The 25,114-nt window shown below is 38.2% G+C and overlaps 1 protein-coding gene across 2 annotated transcripts in view; it reads right to left on the minus strand.

Moving 5' to 3' along the window:
- NLGN1 (neuroligin 1) overlaps window positions 1-25,114 on the minus strand; it is a 205,233-nt gene that overhangs the window by 171,507 nt on the left and 8,612 nt on the right. Inside the window, exon 2 of one of the 2 annotated variants that reach the window (XM_063408223.1) lies at window positions 23,459-23,611. In XM_063408223.1, coding sequence (XP_063264293.1) covers window positions 23,459-23,579 — 121 coding nt within the window. In that variant the 5' untranslated portion in view covers window positions 23,580-23,611. Of the gene's footprint in view, window positions 1-23,458; window positions 24,598-25,114 lie in introns of those variants that run through there. The other variant, XM_063408222.1, reaches the window with a different exon arrangement.

A 25,114-nucleotide genomic window follows, 5' to 3' on the forward strand; every position in this document is an offset into this window, starting at 1 on the left:
AATTTTGGGACAGTATTTTCTTTTGACAAAAAAAAAGAGTGCAGCTTAGATTGGGCTATTCACAAACCATGATTGAGCAACTAGAGTTTGATTTTGGGAGTTTGTGATGGAGCAGTATTAATCTATAGGGGGAAAAAATAAGTTTCCATGAGCTTAATATTCTTCCAGGAAGTGAATAGTTCCTTTTTGATTTTTAGCACAATTTCTGTGATATTTCCTAGCTATATATATCTAACTATGAAAGTCCATTTTTGCTTCAGGCCTTTCATACCACGCAGTAATTTGAGACAGTAAGTGCAGTAAAATTTCCTGATGAGAAAAAGGATGAAGAGCTGTGCAACATCTTGAAAAAGCCCAGTCTGCTATGAGAAAAATTTTGTATCTCCTTCAGGTAAGACTGAGATAGATCTCTGGAAAGAATAAAAACTGGATATGGGAAGATATTATCAGGCTAGGAGAGGGGGATGAATGTACAATTAGATGGTCCTAGGTCAAGAAAGTGAGGCTTATGAACAGGTCATTTAGTTTGACAGGCCTGGACAAATGAAAGATTTAACCTTTTTTTGGAGGAAAGATGGGGAGAAAATGGATAAGCAGCTGGGGTGTGAAGCATTTGTACCATCTCACTCCTGGCAGGACAAAGTTCCAAGTCAGGTGCTGTGACTGCTCATGAAGGCTCATCTTTTCAAGACCAGAAAGGACTATTAAAAAAGGTTTCTTCTTCTCTTGGGATACTGCAAACCAGAGAATTAGTCTCTGTTGTTACAGTGATTTTTAGAGAAACAACAATGGGGTGAGGTACTAAATTTCCATTTAATTGTGATGGAAAATAGGAGGTGAATTCATTCCCTGAACAGTGATCTAAGGACTGCCCGGCCTCGGTGAGAGCCAGGAAATCCCACAAAGAACCAGCCCTGGGAGCAACCCTAAGTGGGGTGGGCTGGAGCACTTCTCCAGGCCTAGGCAGATACCTCCAGAGAGAAATGTGTAAAAAGCAGGCTGTGAGGGGCTGTAGGGGTTCCTGAGCCAGCAGCAGCAGGCAGAGCTCTGGGGACGGGGCTGAGATGCTCTGCAGGGACGGGCTGGGACAGCACGGGGCTGGCACAGGCTCTGCCCTCACTGCCCACACCACTGTCCCCAGAGCTCCTCCCAGAAAAAGGAATTTCAAAAAGCAAACGTGTGAGGGAAATAAAAAGCACAAGATGTGGCAAGTTCAGCATAAAACAGGAGGTACAATTGTCAAGAGTTTAGATGCGTGCCAGGGGTGCTGGAGCACAACAGCTCTCCCAAACACAGCTCTCCTCCTTGCAGTCTCTCTTGAAGGCTCTGCTGCACACAAGGGGAACCCTTCTCATCGAGGCCACGACTCAAGCAGACTTGTCTCTTTTTGAACTCTCAATAATATCAAGGTCTGCCCTCCCATCAGCTGCCAGGATTTTGCTGGTGACTCCAGTGACCGGCGCTCACAGTGTCGTGATACAGATTGGCAGCTGCCTGTTGCCAGCAAACTTTATTTTTGTCAGCTCAGCCGTGTGAGTAGCAGTAGGTGGTAGTAACCCCCTGTCATGCACAATTCTATTTCAGTGGTGAGAACACTTCAGTCAAGGTTTCTCTGCTGGAGACCCTTCATATGGCTCAAGAGAGAGGGTGAGTGGAGAGGCAGAGTCAAAAACTCAAAAAAAGATGTTTGGAGTCTGACTAGGGCGTGTGCAGAGTTCATATCCCCAAAGGAAATCAGTCAGCAGTACACAAGAAAATTGCCCAAGCTGTTATAAATTACATACACAAGGAAATATATTCCTATTTTTTCTTAGTTATAACCAAGGAATGGCATTAAAATACTTCCTACCATTCTTCAGATGCTGTTCTTACACAAATGACTAAAAACAAACATCAAAGAGGAACAAATGAAGAAGGGAAGTGAAAAAAAAACATCTATTAGGAATTTCCCCTCAAAGAAAAAGCATCCAACAATGATGGAAAACAGGGAAAAAAAACCAAACCAAAACCAACCAAACAAACCCCTAAAAACTAAAAACACTGCAAGCAAACAAACAAACAAGTAAAACCCCCCAAAAAAGTAAATACTTGGTATATTCTGTACCATCATAAAACATGAAAAAAATAATTTACTCAAGCATTTTTATATGTCAGAAGGAAAGTTATCCTTTTACCTTGCATAAATGATCACTGTTATGGGACACAAGAAAAGCAAGAGGCAAAACCGACACAAAACAAACTCAAACTCAACACTCTTGCCCCTAATCCTCCTTGTTTGTAAAAACAACTTACAAACAAAAAAATAAAGGTTTTTGTCTCACCATGAAGAGTCAGCAGAAAATTTTTTCCTGTAAAATCTGCCTTTAACAGAATCCCTAATTTACTCTTTTTTGCCTCAAAAAGGTGAATAAAAATAAAAGGAGAGGAAGTCAGATAGTATCTGCAAAATTTGGATTGACAGGGACCTAAAGATCATCTTGTTCCAACCACCCCTATTGTAGGTATAAATTTATACTTTTTACATCTGGTTTACAACAGGCAGAAGTGAAAAAAATCTTATTTTACGTTTCAGATCTATATATTCTAACTAGGACCTAGAAATGAAGAGTAGTCTGAGCTGGGCATTACTAACCTAAGAAGTCTAAAAATCAAAAAACTCAGACTGCTGGGGATTTCTTTCCTACTGACACTTGTCCATTGGCAATGACATGTAAAGAACTGACATTTCACAGACTGGTCACTAGCTGCTGTAGGATAGAATTTTTACATTTCAAGTAATCATTTAAAGGCACAAAGCAAAACTTGGTTGCAGCTAGGAATCCACATCATCCATTTTTACTAATCCCTTAAAACCCTTTCCACTTTTATACATTCCTAGTCCATGTATGCTTCAGAAGTAGGACACTATTATAAAAAATCCTTTCCTGGTCAGAATCAAGAGTGTGAAAAACTGCTCTGAAGCAGATGGCTACTTGTGAAGGGGTTAAAAAAAAAAAAAAAGTCATAGCAAACATTTTGAGCCTCTAAATATAGATTATTTCACTTAAAGTACCTCATTTATATTATAGATGAACCTATACTTCTTTTAAAAATAATATGTTTAATTATAAATGAAACACAATTCTAAAAGACATCCCTCTCTGACTAACTGAAAGCCTAAAAATATTTTTTCTTTAATAGTCCCCATTTCCTGACAGTTGTTTTATCTTCTCATGGGCAAGGGGTTTGCAGGAGCGGCACAGGAGGTTTCTGGAGCAGTGCAGTGCTGCTCAGCCTGGCAGAGGCCTCCTTTGGCCAGTGTTTTCTGGGGATTTGGGCATTCACTGGGATTGACCTGCTGGAATGGATCCAGGGGAGGGATTCCAGGGCTGGAACACCTCTCCTCTGAGGGGAGAGCAGCCTGGAGAGGAGAAGGCTCCAGTGAGACCCTGGAGCCCCTTCCAGTGCCAGAGGTGGGGAGGGGCTCTGGGCACGGGCATGGAGTGACAGGGCAAGGGACAATGGCCTTAAACTGGAGGAGAGCAGGTTTAGACTGGATTTTGGGAAGAAATTGATTCCTGTGAGGGTGGTGAGGCACTGGCATGGCTTTTCCAAAGATGCTCTTGAGTCCCATCCCTGGAAATGACCAAAAATCAGGTTGGATGGAGCTCTGAGTAACCTGGGACAGTGGAAGGTGCCCCTGCCCATGACAGGGGAGTTGGAACTAAATATTTAAGATCCTTTTGAACCCAAACCTTCTGTCGTTCCACAATTCCCCTTTCTGCTTCTCATGGACCCAGGGCTGGACATTTGGAAAGTCTCTTTTTTTGTGTCTCACCTGGGATGGAAGCCTCAAACACATTTTACAAGGAAATCGTGAAGATTAAATGTGTTTCATAAACTGATGTGACACATCAAGCACTTACCAAGCACAGCTACATAATAACTGTAACATGTGTGTGCCTGAATGTATGCACATGAAGGAACATGTAAAACCTTTTATTCAAGCACAGAGGCATTTTCTGTGCTCAGCACAGAGGAGTCACAGTCTTCCTTACAGGACTCTTCCTGTGACTGGTCTAATTAACTATAACATTGCACATACAGTGATTATTCTACAGAAAATAATTCTCAGTGTTTAGAGAACTTTCCCTCTTAGCAATTGGAGAAGTTTCTGATTTTTTCTTTTCCATAGCAGCTAAACAAAACAAAACAAAACAAAAAACAAAACAAAACAAAACAAAACAGGATTTGAGATCAGCCACAGTTTTTTCCCATTACAGAAACAATAGACTGGCATTCCTTGAAAAGGTCTCCACCTACACAGGTTCCATGAAAGGTATTTTCCAAACCCAGTGTGCTCAGGGTGTATTCAGCTGACTGTATTTACTATCACATCACACTGACTGTTTAGGAGATTATGACATTTGGGCTCACTTTTCTTGCTGATTAGTAAAGCAACTTTTTTTTTTAATATTTCCTGATGTTTCCCTGTTGTTTGATAAATATTGATACTCTTACACTCTCAGGCTCTGATGTGGCAAATGCATCCACATGACTGCAATTAACTGAGGTGAAACAAACTGGACCACTTACTGAGAAAAAGATGCATGCACTTAAAGACTTGAGGAGTACTTCAGCTACAGAACATTGCCTCAGTTTTAGGCAACAGCCTTATTTCAGTAACGCCTTTGATGCCCAAAATCTGCTTGAAGATACACCTGATAACACATCCCATTGTTTCCCACAGTTTCTCCCACTGTTTATCATGGGATTGAAACCCGGGTGCTTCATTTAATTTCCATAGTTTCATGTATAAATTTTAACACATAAAAATTAGAATAGAATGGATCACAATATAGCTGAATTTTTACAGAGGTTTAAAAGCTCATTTCATAAGAAAATAGTGCTACTGTTACTCTTTCTGCATAGACCATCAGCCAGTATCGAGGGAAACACGATATCTGCAAAAATTTAAGGTGTGTATATATATATATATATAAAAAAATTTATATATTTATATATTTATAAATATAAATATATTTATAAATAATATATAATAAATAATAAATAATTAAAATAAATAAAAATTAAATAATAAAAATATATTTATATATTTATATGTATATATTTTTATATATATTTTTTCATATATATATATATATTTTCCAGGTAAATATAGAAATATTTTCCTGTGGTGAAACAGCAAAATCAGGCAAAAACCCCCCAAAAAACTCCCCCGAAAAACCCCCCAAAAAACCCAAAAAAACCCCAAACCACAAAACCCCAAACCCAAAAGCCCAACAACAACAACAACCTCATACAAAATGTCAGAATATTCCCAGAGGGCTAAAATATGAGAGTTGCAAAATCATGAAACTTTTTTGTAAGATAAATCAAGTAAATTAATTTGGGATCTCTGTGGCTGCAAACACCAGTGAGAATGGCAGAGAGCTTACCTGACTGCAGTTACTCCCAACACCTGCTTGTGTTACAGACACAGAGTTAACCAGGAACATATTGGGTCACATTTTACCCTAAATGCCCCAGCTGCTCTCACAAAATTTGGTCCCACATTAACCAGAAACCAAATCAGTGTCCTGCCCTGTGCCCAGGGTGAAATCTGCACTCTGGTTTTGCCCTGATGGAAAGAACTTGTCCTTCAGGTTTGGTTAGAAACTTAAACAGCTGTTTTGTTTCAAAATCCTCTGAGAAATCTAACTTCATCATGAACATAATGTCAAAAAATGTCAACCAAAGCTGTCTCCCTCTAGAAATGATCCTTTGGAACAACCTGTGGTTGCACTGCAGTTCAGCAGTTCACAGCTACCTGCAGGAGCACTTTGTACCTCCACTTTGAGGAGGCTGGAGTCCCATAGGGAGCTATTCTTTTTTCCAGGATATTTGACATGTTCAGCTGTTAGTGCTCATTATGGTCATTATGAGTTATTACTGCTCATTATGCTGTTAGGCAGATGACACCTAGATTTACTGAACTGATGCTGATGGGGGTGGAAGAGCCTTTCTTCTCAGATACAGATCTTCTTCTCTAATCAAAAAGGGGTGCTAAAAATGGCTGAGATTAGAGGAAGAAAAAGAGGCATTGAAAGAAACATCACGGTTTCAAACCAAAACCAGTGACATGGAGCCACATCTGCCATTCTGTGTCATGTGTACACAACCTTGCTACATTCACCTCCCTCTGTTTGTCTCTAGGAACCACAGAGCTCAGAAATAATAATGAATTTAAGCCAAATTAAAGAATAATTCGAATATTACTGTTCTATTTCATCTGCTCTACCACTCATGCAATGGCACAAATCACTTTGGTCACTTACTTTACTGATAAAATTTTAGATAGCCTTATGCATGACATTGTAATTATTCTCTAAAACAAAAATAGAAATACTGATATAGTCAGTTTCTGAAAATATTACCAAAATCTGGACAGCAACAGGACTCCCTGGAAAAACTACTCAATTGCAAATTGGCTTTTTCTATTAATACAAATCAGATGCAGATTTAGAGTCTGGAGAGAAGTAGCAAAAAAGGTTAGTCCTATAAAAACTTACAACAGGTTAAATTGCTTAAATGAGTTACCAAGTCACTTTTTTCAACCATTATTATTTACTTTTTAAAGACTTTGATGGGCTATTCAGTGGATGGCGGGGGGAGAATACATGACTGATTTAGGGTTTTTTAATGTGAAGAACAAGAGATTAAGCTTCCTAAAAAACAAATGGACCATGTTGCCAGATTTTTGGTTTCTCCTCTATTACTATTGTAAGGATGTAAGGACACAGTAAGCTCTAGCTTTCAGATCCACACAGGTCCTTTATTAACTTGCAAGTGGGCCAGATAATTGAGCAGAGCTCCTGGACAGGAAGCCTGGATGGAATCTCTGAGGGTTTTTGGCACTACCACAGCTCCAGGAGTTATCCACACTGCTGTCAAGTGCCTTGCACTGGCTGCAGGACCAAGGGAAGGGGAAATGCCCCCAGCACCTGCTCTTTGGTGTAAAACAAGGGAGAAGTGAGCAATAACCCTTCCCCTCCTGGGCTCTGCTCTGCTGTGCACGGGCAGCAGCCAGGCCAGCCCTCCCTGGCTGAGGGACAAAACAAATGCCATCGAGATGGAAAGTGGGGAGGAGATAAATTATCTTAATCTCCCTGCTGCAGCCCAGAAACCAAATATTTGGACTGTGCATAGCTACAGAAGTCTAGGAGTCATAATCTCCATCAATCTCTCTGTAATGAATCACAAAGAAAGTCATTAATTAATTAATTTGCTATAATTAACAGATAAATAGCATGCAGTGGCATTTGTGCAATCCAGAGTAGTTTTAGCAGTCTGGGTATTCCCAGTATTATCCCTTCTGCTTGGAAATAATTGTAAAGGACACTTAAAATCTATTTTTTACCAGATAAATCAAGCCAGAAAGGCACATCCCAACATTGTGATACAACATGCCAGCTCAAACTTATGGCATATCAGCTCTTTCCTGCTAGCCAAATTTTTAGTAGTGGAAAATTCTGGAAAAAAAAAAAAGAAAAAAAAAAAAAAAAAAAAAAAAAGAATAAATACTCATATCCCTCAACTTCTAGCAGATTGAAATGGGGTTGTTCTGTCAGGAACAACAACTTGTATCTACTTTACATCAATATCAATATTGTGACAGGAGCAATGTAACTTTTAACAAATATAAATAAATGTATATTCTGGCTATATTTCCTAATCAGTGATTAAGGAATTCTCTGAATAGATTTTTGTTCCGGACTCACCATTGCCTGATGGCTAATCCTGCACCAATAAATATAATCTAGTGCTTTATGAGCAAGAATTTTATTGCCAGATGTCAGGAATGCAGTGGACAATTACATCACATTATAAATACGAGGCTTGATCCAACACAATTAAAATTAATGAGTTTTTTATTGCCTGAAATTTGCTAGAATCAAGGACATAATTAAAAGATATGGTCACACTTTTAACACAACCTATGCATTTGTGATAACCCTGTTCACAGTATGTGAAGATAGTTTGACTGCCTTGTACATAAAAAGGTCAGTATGGGGGTAGTTTTCACTGGAAAAAAAAGTTGTTTTCACTAATTGGATTTTGTTTATTTAAAACCAGATAATTTATACTATTGTGGTCCAGTAAAATGTTAAAGTGGCTTTACCAAGATAACCAAGAGCAGTAAGTGTCCTTGGAATTAATAATACTTATTTTACAATTGATACATTAGCCAAATATTGGTCAAGTGGGAATCACACTTTTTCCTCCACTGAGATTCCAAGGGGAAAATATTTATTTTTCCAGTTTCCTTAAGAGTAAACCTTCACTCTTTTCTTTGCTGTATTCTCCAGGAGTCATACTGGACAAAAATCTACTCCATGTTAATTTTATCCGTGTAAGCAACCTAACTGCAATCAGCAGAACTACTCATATTTATAGTTAATCAGGATCAACAGAAATCACAGATGCTGTAAACCCACAAGAACTATTTTAGCAACAAAGACCAAAGGAAAGGAAAGATCAAACCCATGGTTTTTTAAAGGGTCTAGATTTCCTCCCGTGCTCTTTCTGTCTCTCATGCTCCTGAGACAGCCTTTCTTTTATCTCACACTGTCCTCTTCTTCAGGCTGATGTGAGACTGTGGAGCTTTGTTCAAATCACAGAATATTTAAGGTTGGAAAAGACCTCCAGGACCATTAGGTCCAAGCACTGACCCAGCCCTGCCACGTTCCCCACTCAGCCACATCTCCAAGTGCCAGAGCTCCACCAGGTTGGGAACAGTCCCAGGGGCAGGAAGGGCACAGCTTCAGACCTGAGAGCACAGTTAATTGTGCTTGGAAAAACCAGGGAAACCAAGAAACTTAAAAAGAAGTAGACATCTCTCTGAAGGAAGGATTGAGGAGGGCAAAATGGGAATTGGGACTGAGCAGGACCAGAAGTTGGACTTTGGTGATCCTCGTGGGTCCCTTCCAACTCAGGATATTCAATGTTTCTGTGGAATCATAGGCAGAACAGTCTGGTGCAGTAGGAAATGTTATTTTGTCTAACTGAAATAAAAGCAGCACTGATTTTGTTCTTTTTCAAGATATCATATAACCTACAATTTCATTCCTGGTTTTAAACAATTTTATATATTTTTAGTATTTTGGAGATGTTTAGAGTTCTCAGTATTTGCTGCAAATCCATTCCTATAGTGCTATTTGCTAAAGATCAGAGAACTTTAAAGAAAACTTTATGTTTAAAGTTGCTTTAAATTACACAAATTGCTAAAACTCCTACATTCTCCCTTTCCATCCTTCAGTGCCACAGAACGTTTGCTAGCATGGCACAGAAAAAGGAATTGTGAGTTTTATAGCGCAGCAAACAAGTGATTGTTTGTCCTGCTGAGTGTTAGTTCTGACCCAGGTAGCAGTGTTTTATAGTCTGAAGATCAAAGTGCAGCTTACCCATCAAAATCACATTCCAGCTTTGTTTATTACTCTCTTAACCTTTCATCTGTGCTTTACACAGTGCTGAGAAATACATATATAAAAAAGGTTCAGAAAGCCCTGTCTCGGTGAGTCATCTTTACTTCTTTACATATCATAGTATAACAAGCTCTTTGCTCTTCCTAAAACTCTTCCATCTTTAAAACTACTATAATATTCCTTCTGAAAAATGAGTGACTTAATACACAAAATACATTTTCAGCTTTCAGAAAAAGTACTTCAACTTGTTTGATTCACCTTGGAAATACTGCTTTTTAGAGTCAATAATATTGAGAAGACTTCATGAAATAATAAGGTTTGGCACTAGTATTGGGTTATTTTTTTGGTAGCCTTCTAAAACTAAAATTTTTGGGGGTAGGGTTTTTTTAAGGAGATGCAGAAAATAATACCAGATATATGTAAACACTCTCAAGGGAAAACAAACCCATTTATCAGTTGTATTCTTACAGAGAAATCCCCAAAGATGTCTCTAAAACAGACTTCTGGGTTCTGCAAGTTGTTAAGCACAGGATATTTAATCTTTTTTGCAACTGCTTCATCCCAAAACATTTCACTACTTGGATTTACTGAGAAGCTGCTTTTAAAAGTACCTTCAATCTCCTTTATTCATGTCAATTGCAGCAAGCTATTAGCTCTAATTGGCAATTTAATTTTTTCCTTTTTCCTGCTTTTAGTGTATGATCAGCTTCCAAAAAGTAAAGTTTTAGAATTCCACTAATGTACCCTAAGCGATGCATTCATCCAGAGCACAGGCAAATTTTACCTAAGAAATTGGTCTTTATTAACATGTGATTTTTCAATGTGCATCAAGAGATGTGAAAAAATATGTCCCCAGGAATTGCCAAATTGTCTGGAAAAGGAACAGTGACAGCACAGAAGAGACACTCTGGCATGGCAAAAAAAAGAAAAAAAGAAAAAAATCCAGGACGCCAGGGGTTGGGGGCTGAACCTAAATAAATAACACCAAATTAAACAAGTCAACATCCAGCTTACACTGGATGCTTTCCTAAGAGGAATAAAAAACAAAGAGGGGAAAAAAATGTAATCATTCACTGTCTTATAACTTGCAGGATCCTTTAAAATCAGGAGTTCCATTCCCAAAAACCCAAATTCCAGCAGAGAATGCTACAACATCAGTGAGACTTTGCATGATCGAACCTGTGACCATTTGATTGTTATCCACCCCCACCCCCTGCTCAATTCCTGGGTGATGCTGGAGTAAGGGCAGGGTTTACCAAAAGGCCTGGAAAGGCTTAGGTGGGAAAATGTTTCTGCACCTCTGTTTGGACATAAGCCTGGTTAAGTTTTCAGGAGACAGATCATTATCTCTCACTGCCAGGCTGTCAAAACAGAGCCAGGTTTCTCCTTTGGGATGGTGGAATAAGTAATCTCTCCTGTGCACATGAGCCACAGGCTGAAATCTTAGCACATCTGAGTAGATGATACATCCACTGGTGTCAAAAAAAAGGTAGTAGTGTGGTTATTGCTTTGCAGAAAAGCTTTTTTTTTTCCCCCTAAGACAACTATAAGGGGCTAATTCATTTTCAGGGGAGCCTAGACTATTCAGAGAGAAGGTTTACAAAGATAATCAAGGGTTAAAAAATGGAGATGTCTAAAGAATTATCTGCTCCCTCACACTACTCAGGACCCACTGCTCTGCCTTAAGATCCCAGAATCACAGCCTTAGGGTAGCTGAGAGCTGTGGAGACCTCAGTCCACCCCCTCCCCTGCTCTCCAAATAAACCAGGTTACTCAGGCCTGTGTCCAGGTAGGGTTTGAATATCTCCATGCACTGGAGACTCCCCAACCTCTCTGGGCAGCCTGACCAGCTTCTGACCACCCTCAGAATGAACAAAGCTTTTATTTTTCGACTTTCCTCTCTATTTGGTGACCACTGCCACTTGTCCTTTTGCTGGATGCCGCCAAGAGCCTGAGTTTGTTTGTTTAGATCTCCCTCATTCTCTATAAACTCACATTGAAGCTGGTGAAAGCCACACCCCTTCACATGCTTGTTTTAATTTCCTTTGGCTCTTTTTGTATTGCTTGCTTGGCAGGGAGAAGTTAAGAACCAGGCTCTGAATGTGTTTCTGCTGGGTTCTGCAACTTTGCGGGATGACTTTAACAACAACTAACTGTTAGCACACATTGATCATCACAAGTAATTTTGTTTCTTTCAGTGAGATTGATTATCTTTACCTAAATCGTAGAGATCTCCTGGGAGGAAACACTGAGAAACTACAGAGAATGTGATGGGAAAAGCTTTTAAAGGACTGAAAAGTTTTTGCAGCAGAAAACTAAGAGCTCATGTAAATGAAAAGCACAATCTGACAACAAAAGCTCTCATCTGTACAGTCACAAAAAGGAATGTATCTGTTTCCATCATCCAAATGCCAGCATTCAGTCATTGATGGGAAATAAACACTCTTGGGCTCATTTTTAAAAATTATTTTCTTGGAGTGGTGTAAGGGAACCATATAAATGCAGAGCAAGACTCACATGCTCTGAATGCAATATCCAGAATTTGTTCAGAGTCCTTCTGAAACACTGCAGACTTCAGGAGGGGTGAGCCACAAGAATGGTGCTTAAAAGAATGGGAGTAAGAGACAGAAACAAACATGTGCAGCCAGTCTTATTTGGTGCTCCAGGCAGCAGAATCCAAACCTGCACCTCTTCCAGAGACACTGCACCAGGCAGTTCTTCTATAGATGCAAAACTTTGCTGGTACAAACATCATATTTCCTGTTTGTGCTTGGTCCTGGCAAGAATAGATCAGGATCTGGCAAAGTTGATGGTTCCTGATGAGAGCTGCTCATCTCCACCCTGCAAGAGGACCTGTTCTGTGATAGCCTGGAACTGGATCTGGTTACAAGCCAACATTGTGTGCAAGAGAAGGGCTTTTTTCAATGTTTTTAAGATGATTCAGACATTTTACTAACCCTCAGCTGCATCTTCAATACACTATAGTCAAGCAATGATATTTTTTGTTCAAATTTTGCACGTCTCAAGGAAAAGAAAAAAAGGTTAAAACTGAGAATTTATTCTTCATAATACTTTCTCAATATTATCAGTTCCACTACACCTACTGAATACACTCCTGTTTGTAAATTTGTTTGTACACAGCACTTTCAAAAGAAACCTATCAACAAGAACATCTGCTGCCATGACTGAATTTGAACCAGAGATCAAAACACTGCTTATGAAATATTTATAAAAAGAAACCAGCCAACAACTCTACAGAACTTTCAAAAGATACAAAAGCAACATTATGCGCTTATGAGGGGAAAAGGAAAAGAAATGTGTGCATTGTTTTAAAGCCATTCGAGAATGGAACCTTAAATTTGAAATTGTGATTACTACTTCTACAGCATCTACCTAGAAAAATGGCAAAGATGAAATTCAGGCACTAACACAGATGTTGAATTTTATGGTTGCTGGAAAATGCAGGTAATATCTTGTATTTCTCAATAACATTTTTAAAGCATGTCTTCAGCTGGAGGGAACCCACATTAGAAAAGCTCTGTGCTAGCGAGATAGCTGTCAAGTGATTTCTTTGTTCTCAAAAGGAAAACAAATGAAATTGTGAGTAGATTTGCATTTTAAGTTATCTTTAATAGTAATTCCAGAACCTAATGATAATCAAAACCCAGACAGTGTGCATCCAAGCAGCCATCAGGTACAACAACAGGAGGAACTCAAAGATGAAAGGGGCTTTAAGCTTTGAGCACACAGCACGTGCAAGCCCGTGAAGAATCAAAAGGGAAAATTTTAAGTAATAGAATCATAGAATGGTTGGAATGAACCTTAAATATCACTAGTTCCACCCCCTGCCATGGGCAGGGCATCTTCCACTGTCCCAGGTTGCTCCAAACCCCATCCAGCCTGGTCTTGGACAACCCCAGGGATGCCACAGCTTCTCTGGGCACCCTGTGCCAGGGCCTCCCCACCCTCACAGGGGAGAATTTTTTTCTGATATCTGACATAAACCTATTCTCAGTTTGATGCCATTCCCCCCTTGTTCTCTCATTCCAGGCCCCTGTAAAAATTCCCACTCTGTTTTTGTATCTCGTTCAGGTGCTGGGAGGCCACAATTAGGTCACTCTGAAGGCTTCAGAGCTAAAGGCTGAACAAACCCAATTCTCTCAGTCTTTCCCCGCAGGAAAGGTAAATGATCAGAAAAAAAATGCTGGAAAGAAAGTTAATATTCCTTTTAATGTGAGCAATTCCCTTTCAATCCACCATAATTTAGCCATCCTTGTTAAGAACTATATAATGGCAAAAGGAAAATATTTAGAGAACATTTTTCAAGAGGCAGGTAATAATGAAGTGAGTAATTATGACATCCCCAGGGTGCTCAGGAGTGCATTTTACAGGGTCATTAGTGTGGTTCCTGGGAAGCTGAGAGCACATGGCCTTTGGCCCCACAGCACGCAGGGGAGGACAGCCCACGGTGTCACTGCTCCAGTAAAGCCCTGCAGGTGAAATGCAAACCCATCTCCAGTGAGACACAGCACTTACCTGGAGCTGAAAGGAAAAATTCAGTCAGAGAAGCAAATCAATTCATGTGCAGCAAACTACAGCAACAAGGAGAAATGGGAACAAATATTTTGGGAAGAAATTCCTTTCCCCCTGTGTGTCCTGGTGGAATCAGTGAGATGACACCAATAGGTGCTCACCAAACTCAAGGGATGCTGGAACCTAAGAAAGCAAAACAGCTGAGGGATGTGTTTGCCTAATCTTTTTGAAATTATTTGGAGCTCTAATGTGCTCTGCCTCCTTTCTTTTAATATTTTGTGCTTCTGTGCTGAGCAATTCATTCTTCAATAGTAAAAGAAATAATAAAGAAATTTGTCAGCGTACCTATGGCAATTTAAGATCCCTCAACCAAAATCCTGGTGGAAAGCCTTGAGAAAATGAACAAATTATAATGAGTTAAGGAGATTTTGTAAAAAAAAACATCCAAGAGCTGACAAAAAAATACAGCAGAAATTATTATTAAAGTCAGTAGAATTCTTGAATGTGTGGTGAGTGTCCCATACAAAGCCTGCTCAACTTTCTTTCATTCTATTTCATTAGGATCTTGAACAAATAGTGAAAAATTACTGCAGAACAATGAAAAATGCCAGTAAGATTTATCTCTCAACCAATGAACCCCTTGAAACATAGAGGATATATTTCAAATTCTTAATTAAAGTGTATCAGTGATCTTTCTTTTCTCAAAAATATTTTTAGCTTGCAACATATACAACATGAGATATATTCAAAATACTTTTACAAATGCATTAGTATCTAGTATTTATATTTGCTGGAAGGCAATTTTCATACTTTGCTTAACAAGGGATATTAACCAATATACAACATTTCCTCTGGCCTTTCAGAAACCTCCAAGTAGGAGATTTTCATGCAATAATGTATTCAAATGCAGTTTTTGCCGAAATAATATTTATTTGTCACTACTTCTGGGGATATAAGAAATCAGTGTATCAAACAAAGCAGTCTTCTATATATTTTCCATTAGAGGGAAATGCAAATTTCAACATTTTTACTGTAGTATTTTCTAGGTTGGCTGGGGCAGACATTTACACATAGATGACACATAAAATAGAAGAAAAAATTTAGGACTCTCTCTTGCCAGTACTGCTGCCAAGAGAGTTTTGTACCTTTAGATCTATTGTTCACATTACTCTTTTTAACCATTAAAAAGTGCTGCTACAACCTTAAAATACAGATCTGGTTCAACTGACTCAAAAATATCGTGAGGTACTACATCAGGGAAGTATCAGAATAACTTTTGAGCTAGCACCCATATATGTAAACTAATTTGCACACGAAAAAAAAACCTCATAAAATGAGGAATTTTATGCAATTGAAATGTGTGAAAAATGAGAGCAATATTTGCAATGGAAATCCCTGTCAGGTTATCTATTGCTTCTAAAGCCCCCTAGTACACAGAAGTGCTTAATTTAAGCTTCAGAACACTACTTTAATATATGTAATTAAATGCTGTCAACTGGGAATTTAGAAATATCCTATCTACTTGTCCTGCTACTTCTATCATAAATGTTGAAAGAATTTCCATTCACCTTTTTTTTTCTGGGCATGAATTACAGCTGCACAAAACTCAGGAGTGCAGAGTTCCCAACCCACCAAGGCTGGGCACAGACCTGACTTAGCTGCTGAGCTGCAGAGGATTTCTGAATGTCCTCCTGCTTGGGTTGAAAAACAGAATATTGGGAACTCAGAGGATTATTTCTGTGTGTGAACGCTGTGCAGTGAGATACAAATTGCATAAAAATCCCAGTTTATCCCCTCCTCTTGGCTTACAGTCAGACAGATCCTTTCCTGGGAAGTTTGGCATCCTGGCAAAGGCAGAGCTGCCTAAATTCTGTTTGCTTTTAAGGATGGGGCCAAATCTGGCTCCCCAAGAAGTCTCCCATCCTATCACAAGAAAATCAAAGGTTTAGGATAGTGTATAGTGTAAAATACAGGTACTGTATATAGTATTGTAATATTATAGTAGTATGTACTATATATATATAGACATATATATAGAATATAGAATATAGAATATAGAATATAGAATATATTATTTTATATAATAATACCTGTATTTTATATATATATAGTACACTATAGTGTTCTCTACAGGTACAGCTGAAACATTAAGAATACAGTAGATTAAAGGTTTTGCATGGGGATCAGTGATGATGCAAAAGTAATTTGGTCAGATATTACTTGGAGCAAAGTGAAGGTGGCTTCACATAGCTAGGTGATAAAAATTACAAATATCATGTAGGATAATAGGGTCAAAGATTTTTAGATTATTTTTTTTCTGAGGCAGTAAGGTATTTATAACTTGTCTTCAGTGAGCTCTTTTTCCTTCCTATTTTGCAAATATTATCATGGTGAAGTTTATTCTGCTCTCAAAGATAAATCTGCTATTTAGAAAAACTGGGATACTTTTATTATATGATTAAATATTGATGAAGGGAATTTATCTTGCCACAAAGTATTTTTTCTTGACAGAAATGACACAAACTGCTCTTATGCCAAAATGAATAGTTCTAAAGTTTGTTATTTGTTATTTTTGTGTTTACCAAAAAAGAAGTCTAATGAAAAACATCAGAATAAACATGTTATTTAAAATGTACCTGTACCAAGATAGAAACCTATTCAATGGCAAATAAAATTATGCCTTTATGCCCTAAAAAATAGAGAAGCTGGTGTGTGTAAGCATCTATAAAAGCACGTGGATAATGTCAATTGGCTGTGCTAGAAACAGCACAAATAGAAAAGAAATGGTTCATTTTAAGAGTGCACTGTTTATTCAGGGCTCCCATTTCACAAATATCTTGCCTGCTGTGCTTTGCAGTTGACCCTTTAGGGCTCTTTAGTCAATAACCCATTTTTTACCTCACATCCATTTTGTGTTTTTGGTGCTAGAGACCCAAGTGTGGAAATCCTCCTTTCTCTGCATACCCCACCTCCCTTTGGCTGGCACTAGCTCACAGAAAAAAACCACTAAAACATCATTAATTGCAGCAGGTCTGAGATTGGAATGCTAATTCTGTTAATGGACCTCTGAAATTAGGACACTGCAAATCTCGATGAGCTGAGCCGGGGCCCCCTGCGAGCTGGGCTGCCCCGGGGTTACCTGAGATATTAAATAAGAATTGTCTCCTACATTTTTAGAATTCTAAGGATGTGTAAATCAGCCCTTGTGAAGTACAGCACCAGGGGGAATAGATAACTGCAGTACTCTCTCTATCTTAACTGCTTCTATTTATCTAGAATCAAATCCATTTGCAGGGCTTCATACCAAGGCTCTGTGATGCCCCAGGCTAAGGTGGGATCAGATCAGGCCTTCTGGACACCTTCTCTGCTGCTTAATCCTAAAATATTAAAATTTCTTTTATATCTAAAGGAAAACTGTTATGAAGCTGCCAGGGGTCCCTGAAAGTATTTATAAATTAACATGCCCTGCATGTCCTTCCACTTTGGAAAACTTGAATGATTTTTGTCTGCACATTTTGATGTGTTTTGCTACTAATTTTCCATCTTTATTTTCAATGTAATGTACTTTTAATTAGGCAATAATATATAATCTTCTGCTCATCTATCACTTTTACTCAAACTTCTTAGGAAATGGATAATAGAAAAAAGGCTCATCAGAGACCCTTTAGAGGTGCAGCAAAGCTGGAATAAAATGCCATCTCCTGACAGTACCTTTAAGGTTTCATAAAAAGATAATGGATGTGCTTGTCACCAAAGCTAATGATCAAACATTTTCCCACTTTTACTGGATATTAAATTGTGAACTATAAAAGAAAACCCCACAGTCTAAGCAATGCAGGAAAAAGAGTCTTTGTACATTTTTGATACCCTTTGATAGCTAACTAACATAAACCTTCTTATTGCACTGTTACTTTCACTGAATAGCCACTATGGCATGAGATGCTTGCTTTTACTGAGGTGAAAAGGCTTCTTTTCAGGAGAGACAGCTCTCCAGGTTGCAGAATAAGAACATAATAGGCTATATTTGCAAAAATACTTGAGTGAAACAAAACACTAGTTCATCACAATATCTTTATAAAGTTGGCCAAAGCTTTTTAATCTCACATGAAGCAATTTTTGAAAGTGCTATATCTGAATTTTATGCATTATTTTGAGTCATATTTTTAATCCCCTTTTTAGTATTTTTAGTAGTGTTACCATGTTGTCAAAATAAGGAGGAAAGCAAGGTAGTAAAAAAACCCGGTCCAAACTATGTGATGGAGACAAAATAAATCATTACCAAAATTAGGGTAAATCAAATTACCAAATTTGACAAACCAGAGTAACATTGAAAAAGGCAGATTTAGTTTGAAAGCAATGGGAAAAAAATTATGGTATGTTGTATTTAAAAAGAGAAAAGTATTAAACCAAAACAAGACAGTACCTTCTAGTCAATCCCAATGGAATTGGACTGCTGAAATATGCAGGTACCTCCAAGTTCCTCTGAAGCAGCTTTCAGTATAATTTATTCTCACCTCTGTGGCCTGCCAGTGCTCAGCTGATGGTTTTCCATGCCATGCCAGGGTTCACCAGGCTGCCCTGGAACTGCCACGGTGCTGATGCACATGGGCTTGCTCAGAAAGGAGAGGCAAATTCATTGTTTTGGCCTGCTGGGGATGTGCAGCTCCTTGCTGAGAGCAGGGTGGATGAGGGCACAGATCCTGGGCTTGGCACGGGTTGCCCAACCCTGCAGGGCTGTGTGCTTGTGTTTCATGTGCCTCTTTGGCCAGTGAGGGGTTGCAGGTTGGCATCACTCTGCAAATGCCTGTTCAAGCCTGAGGGATTTCCTAATGTACCCATACACACCAACAAAACAGTTCATGGCAGAACAGGACTCATCCTCTGCCACTAAATTATCCATAAAGCTCCAACAGCCACTAGAAAAGTTTAAAAAGGGCTTTTGTGAGGATATTTTTTGTTTTGGTCTGTTTTCTGTCACTAATGTGTGTTTTATTTGGAATGAATGCTGCAGCCCAGCACAGCTGGCTCACACAACACACTACTGAAAAATGGAATTTTGGGCTGGAAAACACAACAGGCTTCTACGAACAGCTCTTCTCAGAAGCAGCTCCGTGCAAGAGGAGCAAATACCTTTCCAGTACCCTCGTTCTTCATCACATCACTTCAAATTATGGGCAACCAGGCTCTGTCACAAGGGGATGCCCTGCACTGAAGAGCCCCATTGATTTCAGTGCAGTTATTTGGGAAATAATGTACTGAGTAATGCCAGCAGAGCTTTCAGTCTGCTGCAGTGACTTTACTTGCAGCATGAAAAGTACCAACTGGGAAAAAAATGGAAGTGGTGGAACACCTGGATAAGTGTTTTCCACTCAGGAATCCCAGACAATATTCTCAGACTAGAGAGGGCCAGTAGAAATGCAAGACTAAATGACAGTAATGGTTCCTACACCCTCCTCAAAAGGGAAAATTTCATACAATTAAAGAAGCCATAATGAGGACAATCTCACTCAGGAATGTGATTCCATTTTGACATCAATTTTGGTCTAAAAGTTCTGGATGTTTGTCTTCCTGAGGCAGACATTATCAGAATGCCTAGCAGAAAATACAAAATACAGACCATTTTTCCTTTTATTTATTATCACCTTTGACCCAGACCCTTGGAATGACAATTTACTGTTTCTGTGGGACAACCACTGCCTCTTAATGAGGAAAAAATGGGAAATTTAAAGCAATGCTCAAACTAGAGATTTCTCTAAGTCATTATTCCTTCCCCCTATTCGGTTTGTAAAATTCAATGCAAATGCTTTTTTCCTATTAAAGTTCTATTAAAGTCCTGTGGCTTAAAGATAACGAAGAGCAAAGAGTATAAATTAATAAAATGAAGAAACAAATTCCCAGTTAGCATAAACCAGCTCTCTCCTTTCTCTCCACCATTGAAATTGAAAGCAGTAGTAGCCAATGGTGACCCAAAGCATTCTCCTTCTCTAAATAAACCTTTCATAAGAAAGAACACAGAAAACAGCACTGGCAGTATTAAATCTGTCCATCATGATCTTTTCTGGATGTTGAATAGACTCCTTTTATAAATCTTTTCCATTTCCTTAATGAAAATTAAATAAAATGCTCCTGCATTTTACCAGGTGGATATATACTGAGTAAACATTTGACATCTCCCATCAGCCGAGTTTAAAATCCAAACTTGTCTTCATATCTGTCCTTTCCCAAAAAGGAGCCATAAAAATATATCTGCACTATCCTTCAAGGCTATTAGACTGCTTCTGCAGTATTCCTTCTTGGTGAAATTGCTTGCACAAGACTTGCATTCAGAAAGAATCTAAAGAAGACATAGTGTGTTTCCAATGGCTTCTTATTCAGTTCTCCCCAATTTCCCAGGGCAAACAGTTCTCTTTTCCATCATCTTTATCTAGGGACAGTTTCTAACAGACTTTCATTCTCAGACTTGTTTCAAAGACAAAATTGGGCCAGGGAACTCACCAGGGCTTTGGGGTTTTGTTGGATTGTTTGTTTAGTGTATTTTGTTATTTTGTTTTTATTTTATTTTTTTATTTTTAGTTTAGATGCACTTGTACATCTTTCTTTAATTTTTGTTATTGTTTTCTCTTTACCAAATGGATTTCACATTTAAACATTTCCTAACATTTTATTTAGAAGTAAATCTTGCATCTCCCAAAAACGCAGCTCCTCAAGGAGATTAGTCCATAAAACAAAGGTTCTTTCAGCTCAGAATAAACAGGAAAATAATCTGAACTGCATCAGAAGCTGTCTACTGTGGTCTTATTAGTAGTACTGTGTGGAACCTAATATCAAAATATCCCCAGTCCCATCACGATTGGTCTGGAAGAAAATGTTACTATTTCAGCTCTAAACATTTATTGAATTATAATGATTTATATATTTATTTAATGACTAAGAAAAGTCAACAACTTTTTGCTGAAACGACAGCAGAGATCACCTATATAAACACAAATATCCACAAAAGTCTTATGCAAGAAACCAGATCAACAAAGATCACATGAAAGGGAGAAGACAGACCTTATTTCATCCCTACATCTTCTCATGTGACTTACAATTCCTTAAATTTTCCTTCTGCCTATAAAGCCAGGCACTTCACACAGGATCCCACAGGCACCAGTCAGTGGAGCTGCACCTCTCACCTCGTGGGATATGATCAGGTAAGGGAAGCTGAGAATTTGTTCCCTATGCTTTTGTAAATCCATATCTTAATGTGACTGCAAAGGGTAACATTCTGCTGGAACAAGGAGGAACAAGAGTTTCAAAATATCAAAGTTAAAATCTGATATCTACTATGATTATGCAGAGTCCTACTCTGACTAATCTGTAGATTAGAAAACAAGGAAAAGCAGGAAAAATTTGAACTGCTCAAACTTTCTGTTCTGATTGTTGCTCCATTTCCCCACTACCTATTTAATCATACATCATCATTTTTTATTTAATACATGACAGATAAGCATTGCACCAAATACAATAGATGTGTATGATTTCTACATAAACAGCATTGGTTTTACTCAGAAAACCCTGCAAACCTTTTACAGGGTTTGCAGAAAGTAGCACCAAGTACTCATACCAATCACTGCATTCTGCTGTGAATTTTAGAGGTTTTACTGTAACAGGTCCCACTTAAAATCAACTCTTTGACACTTGAAGCTCAGTAAAGACCATGAAGCCCAAAGAATCACAAAGACATGAACAAAAATGAAATCCTCCTAAGCTCAGGGACATGTTAGCTGTGGGTTACCTCGGGGATCAGTGTTAATTTACAAGTGGAAAAACCATTATCATCAACAAAGGTGTATTAATTTTTCATCTTTCAAGCAACCAGCCCTTTTAAACACTGCAATTACTAATGGCTTGGGAATCAGACTAAATAATATACAAAAATAAACAGCTTTTTCAGATAATAGATACTTTCTTCTATACTGGCATATAATACAGAGGAATGTTGTTTGAGACATCAAAGACAGGCACTGGTGTCAAACTGAAATGTTGATTAGAGGCAAAGGTCACAGATTATCAACTGCTGTACTAATATGTGTCCAGGACTTGAAGTCATCACATAATTGGAAAACAGGAGGAAGAAAACCATCCAAAATACCAGAACCCCCTTACTTAAAGTGTAACATCACAAATGAAACCTCCAGTACCAAGGAAATAAATCCAGACAATAATAATTACGATCCCTCTGGAAATTATTTAGTCCCTTGTAAAACACAATCACAGTAGACTAAATTTCAAGATCTGAAGTCAAAATCAATTCCCCCCTCCCACTGAAATTAGGATGCCAAATTTTTAACAAAAATGGAACTGTTGGAAGACAATTAATTACCCAGATGAGCAAAGCAGAACTGATCCCCTTGGGGACTGTACTAACTGAATTCAAAACACCAAGGACTGAGCCATGACAAACAAAAACCAACAACCCAAAAGTAAAACAGAGTAAAGCAGACATTTGAAATCAAGATTGACTGGTCTTCAGAATAAATTCTCTGCTGTGAATGACCCTTGGTCTGTCACGCCCCTTCAGATGTTAGGGGGAATGCCCTTACACCTGTGTCAATATTCTGAATTTGCTCTTCTGATCTCTGTTATATCCCAGCACCCAACTCCTGCTTTCAGGAGCCTGAGCATGCAATATTTTGGTAGAATATGCAGAAAAACCCCCAACAATCACATTGTCGCTAGTGGACTTTATCATGCATGTGACTACTCTGAGAAAATAGCAGAGTAATTGTTTTTTCCATAAATTCAAGGTACCAGAGGGAAACCACACTCCTCTGCCAACAGCACAAGCACCTTCTGTTAAATGTATTTGAAACAATCAAAGGTAACTCTTTCATTCTCTAATTCATTATCTGAAAAATAAATACTGGAGGTACTTGAATGACACCCATAACACTTCTAAAAACCACAATGAAGCTCAAAACAAACAGGTAAAAAGATGTTTTCATAACATCCTTCACTTCTTCAAAGCATGAAAAATTCACGGTACTTAAAAGTTAATCTCTTTCATTCCAATAACAAACCCTACCCTCTATGCCTTAAAAGTTTTTTTTAAAAATTAATTTACCTGTCTATGAATTAAAGAATTAGTGTTATTCACAGAAACAAAACAAAACAAAATAAAGAGAAAGAAAAGAAAAGAAAAAAATTTAAACTATTCTGCTTAGACAGCTCAGCAATGGGAATACCTGTTTCATGCGGCATGACAGCAGGCTCTTCCAGAAAATACCTGCAATATCTTTATATCTCATCCCCAGAACACAAACCTTATATTTGACAAAGAAAATTTAAAAATACTTGAAATACTTGTTGTCGCTCTTCTCCGTTTGTTGGTTTTTTTCTCTTTTTTAAGCACATTCTCACACATAATATGAATTGCATTGCAGATAGCAGGGATTAGTGGAAAGCTGAAAGCTTCTTACCAAGCACCCCAAGGCGATAGTTGACTGTGATGACTATCACATTCCCATAACTTGCTAGAACACTGCCATCATATAAATTTCCAGTGCCTTCCATGTAGGACCCTCCGTGAATATACACCATCACAGGCTTAGGTCCCCCACTGTCCCGAATGTCTGGAAAAAATATTAAGATACATTTTATCTCAAGAAAGCACCAAAGAAGATACATGCAAATATTTAAGTTTTTTTTCTTTTTTTCTTTTTTTTTTTTTTTAGTGAGGTTATTTTTTCTCTAAGTGTTTCTCAAGCAACATCTTTTACACAAGGAAATGGGCAGGTGGGCATAAGTGTTTCTTTGGGGCTTGCTCGTAACTAAAACTCCTATTTTTGAAACACTCTGAAAAGCAGAAAGGATCTGAAAATGGTAACACGTTTGCTCAAATGCCTGATTGCTCTGATCTGACCCTGCTGAATTGTTGAATTGCTGAATTTCTGTTTAATGTCTACCAACACAAGAGTGAGCTCATTTTGGCTGAACACTTCTGAAAGCTCAGTGCAACTTTCTGTTCACTTAGCTAAGGGAAATCCAAATATTAAGATAAACAAGATTCCTCCTTGTACATAAAAGTGTTGATTTCTTCCAGCCCACTTAATTTGTAAAAGGGGTGTACAAACAGCTGTCTTTACATGGGTTTGAAGTTTGAGTTCAAAAAGTATTGTAAGTTGCTTAGCACTTAGACCTTGAATTAAGATTATTGATACCTTGAAGGTTAAAGTGCATGGGCACTTTTTTATTTTCTTAAATCATGAAAAGGACTGAATATTGGAAAAAATAACAGCCTGTAATAATGCTGAAAAATCCCCACCCTGCATTCAAAACAACTGTAAGATTCTCAAAAGTGACATCAAAGGCAGGGAACAATTTTAAAATGTGAGAAGCTCTGCCATTCTCTCCGACAACAAAATTAGATATTGTCATACGGTTTGAGTTTTGATTTAGGTATCCCTCCACCCCCAAACAGTCCTATTTGCAAACAGATGCATCTACTCAGAACAAAAATTTGAATATATCAACAGTGCTACTCCTCTTGAGGAGAATTGTTCCCGAGTGTCAATTCAAAACAGTTAGTATGGGCTGATACGTTTTAAAAAGTTGGGGGTTTTCTGTTGGACAGGAAATAAACCAGCTTAGGTGTAAATTTAATCTCTTACATCTGATTAAATTGCATTTTGTTCTGATTTACCGGGTGCCTGAGTCTCTCCCACCACCCAAATCATAATAAGCCATTATAGTCCCTCAAAATCAAGAAAGACAAAAGCAAGAGAGCATAGGAAAATTTCCCTGTGAGGAACTGTTCTGAATATTCTGATTCAAAAACACTTTTTTATCATTATGACAGTATTCAAGTGACTTGTCTGATTGCTTCCTTCAGGGTTTGAAGGAACCTCAGATGTATTGTTTATTCCTTTGATTTGGAAGGATCTTAGTTAAGAAGCTTTCAAGGGAGCTCTGTGCAGAACTGTTGGAATTGTTTCTGAAGGGATGTGAGGAGTAGGTGGGGGCAGTCACATTAAAATCCTGCTTTTGGAATTTGATGAAAAACATCAGCACAGACATTTCTGTTTATAAAAAGCCAACTGCTACTATTATTTTGATATTGATTCTGATTTGAAGAA

The sequence above is a fragment of the Prinia subflava genome, chromosome 11 (assembly GCF_021018805.1).
Source record: "Prinia subflava isolate CZ2003 ecotype Zambia chromosome 11, Cam_Psub_1.2, whole genome shotgun sequence".
Classification (NCBI taxonomy): domain Eukaryota; kingdom Metazoa; phylum Chordata; class Aves; order Passeriformes; family Cisticolidae; genus Prinia; species Prinia subflava.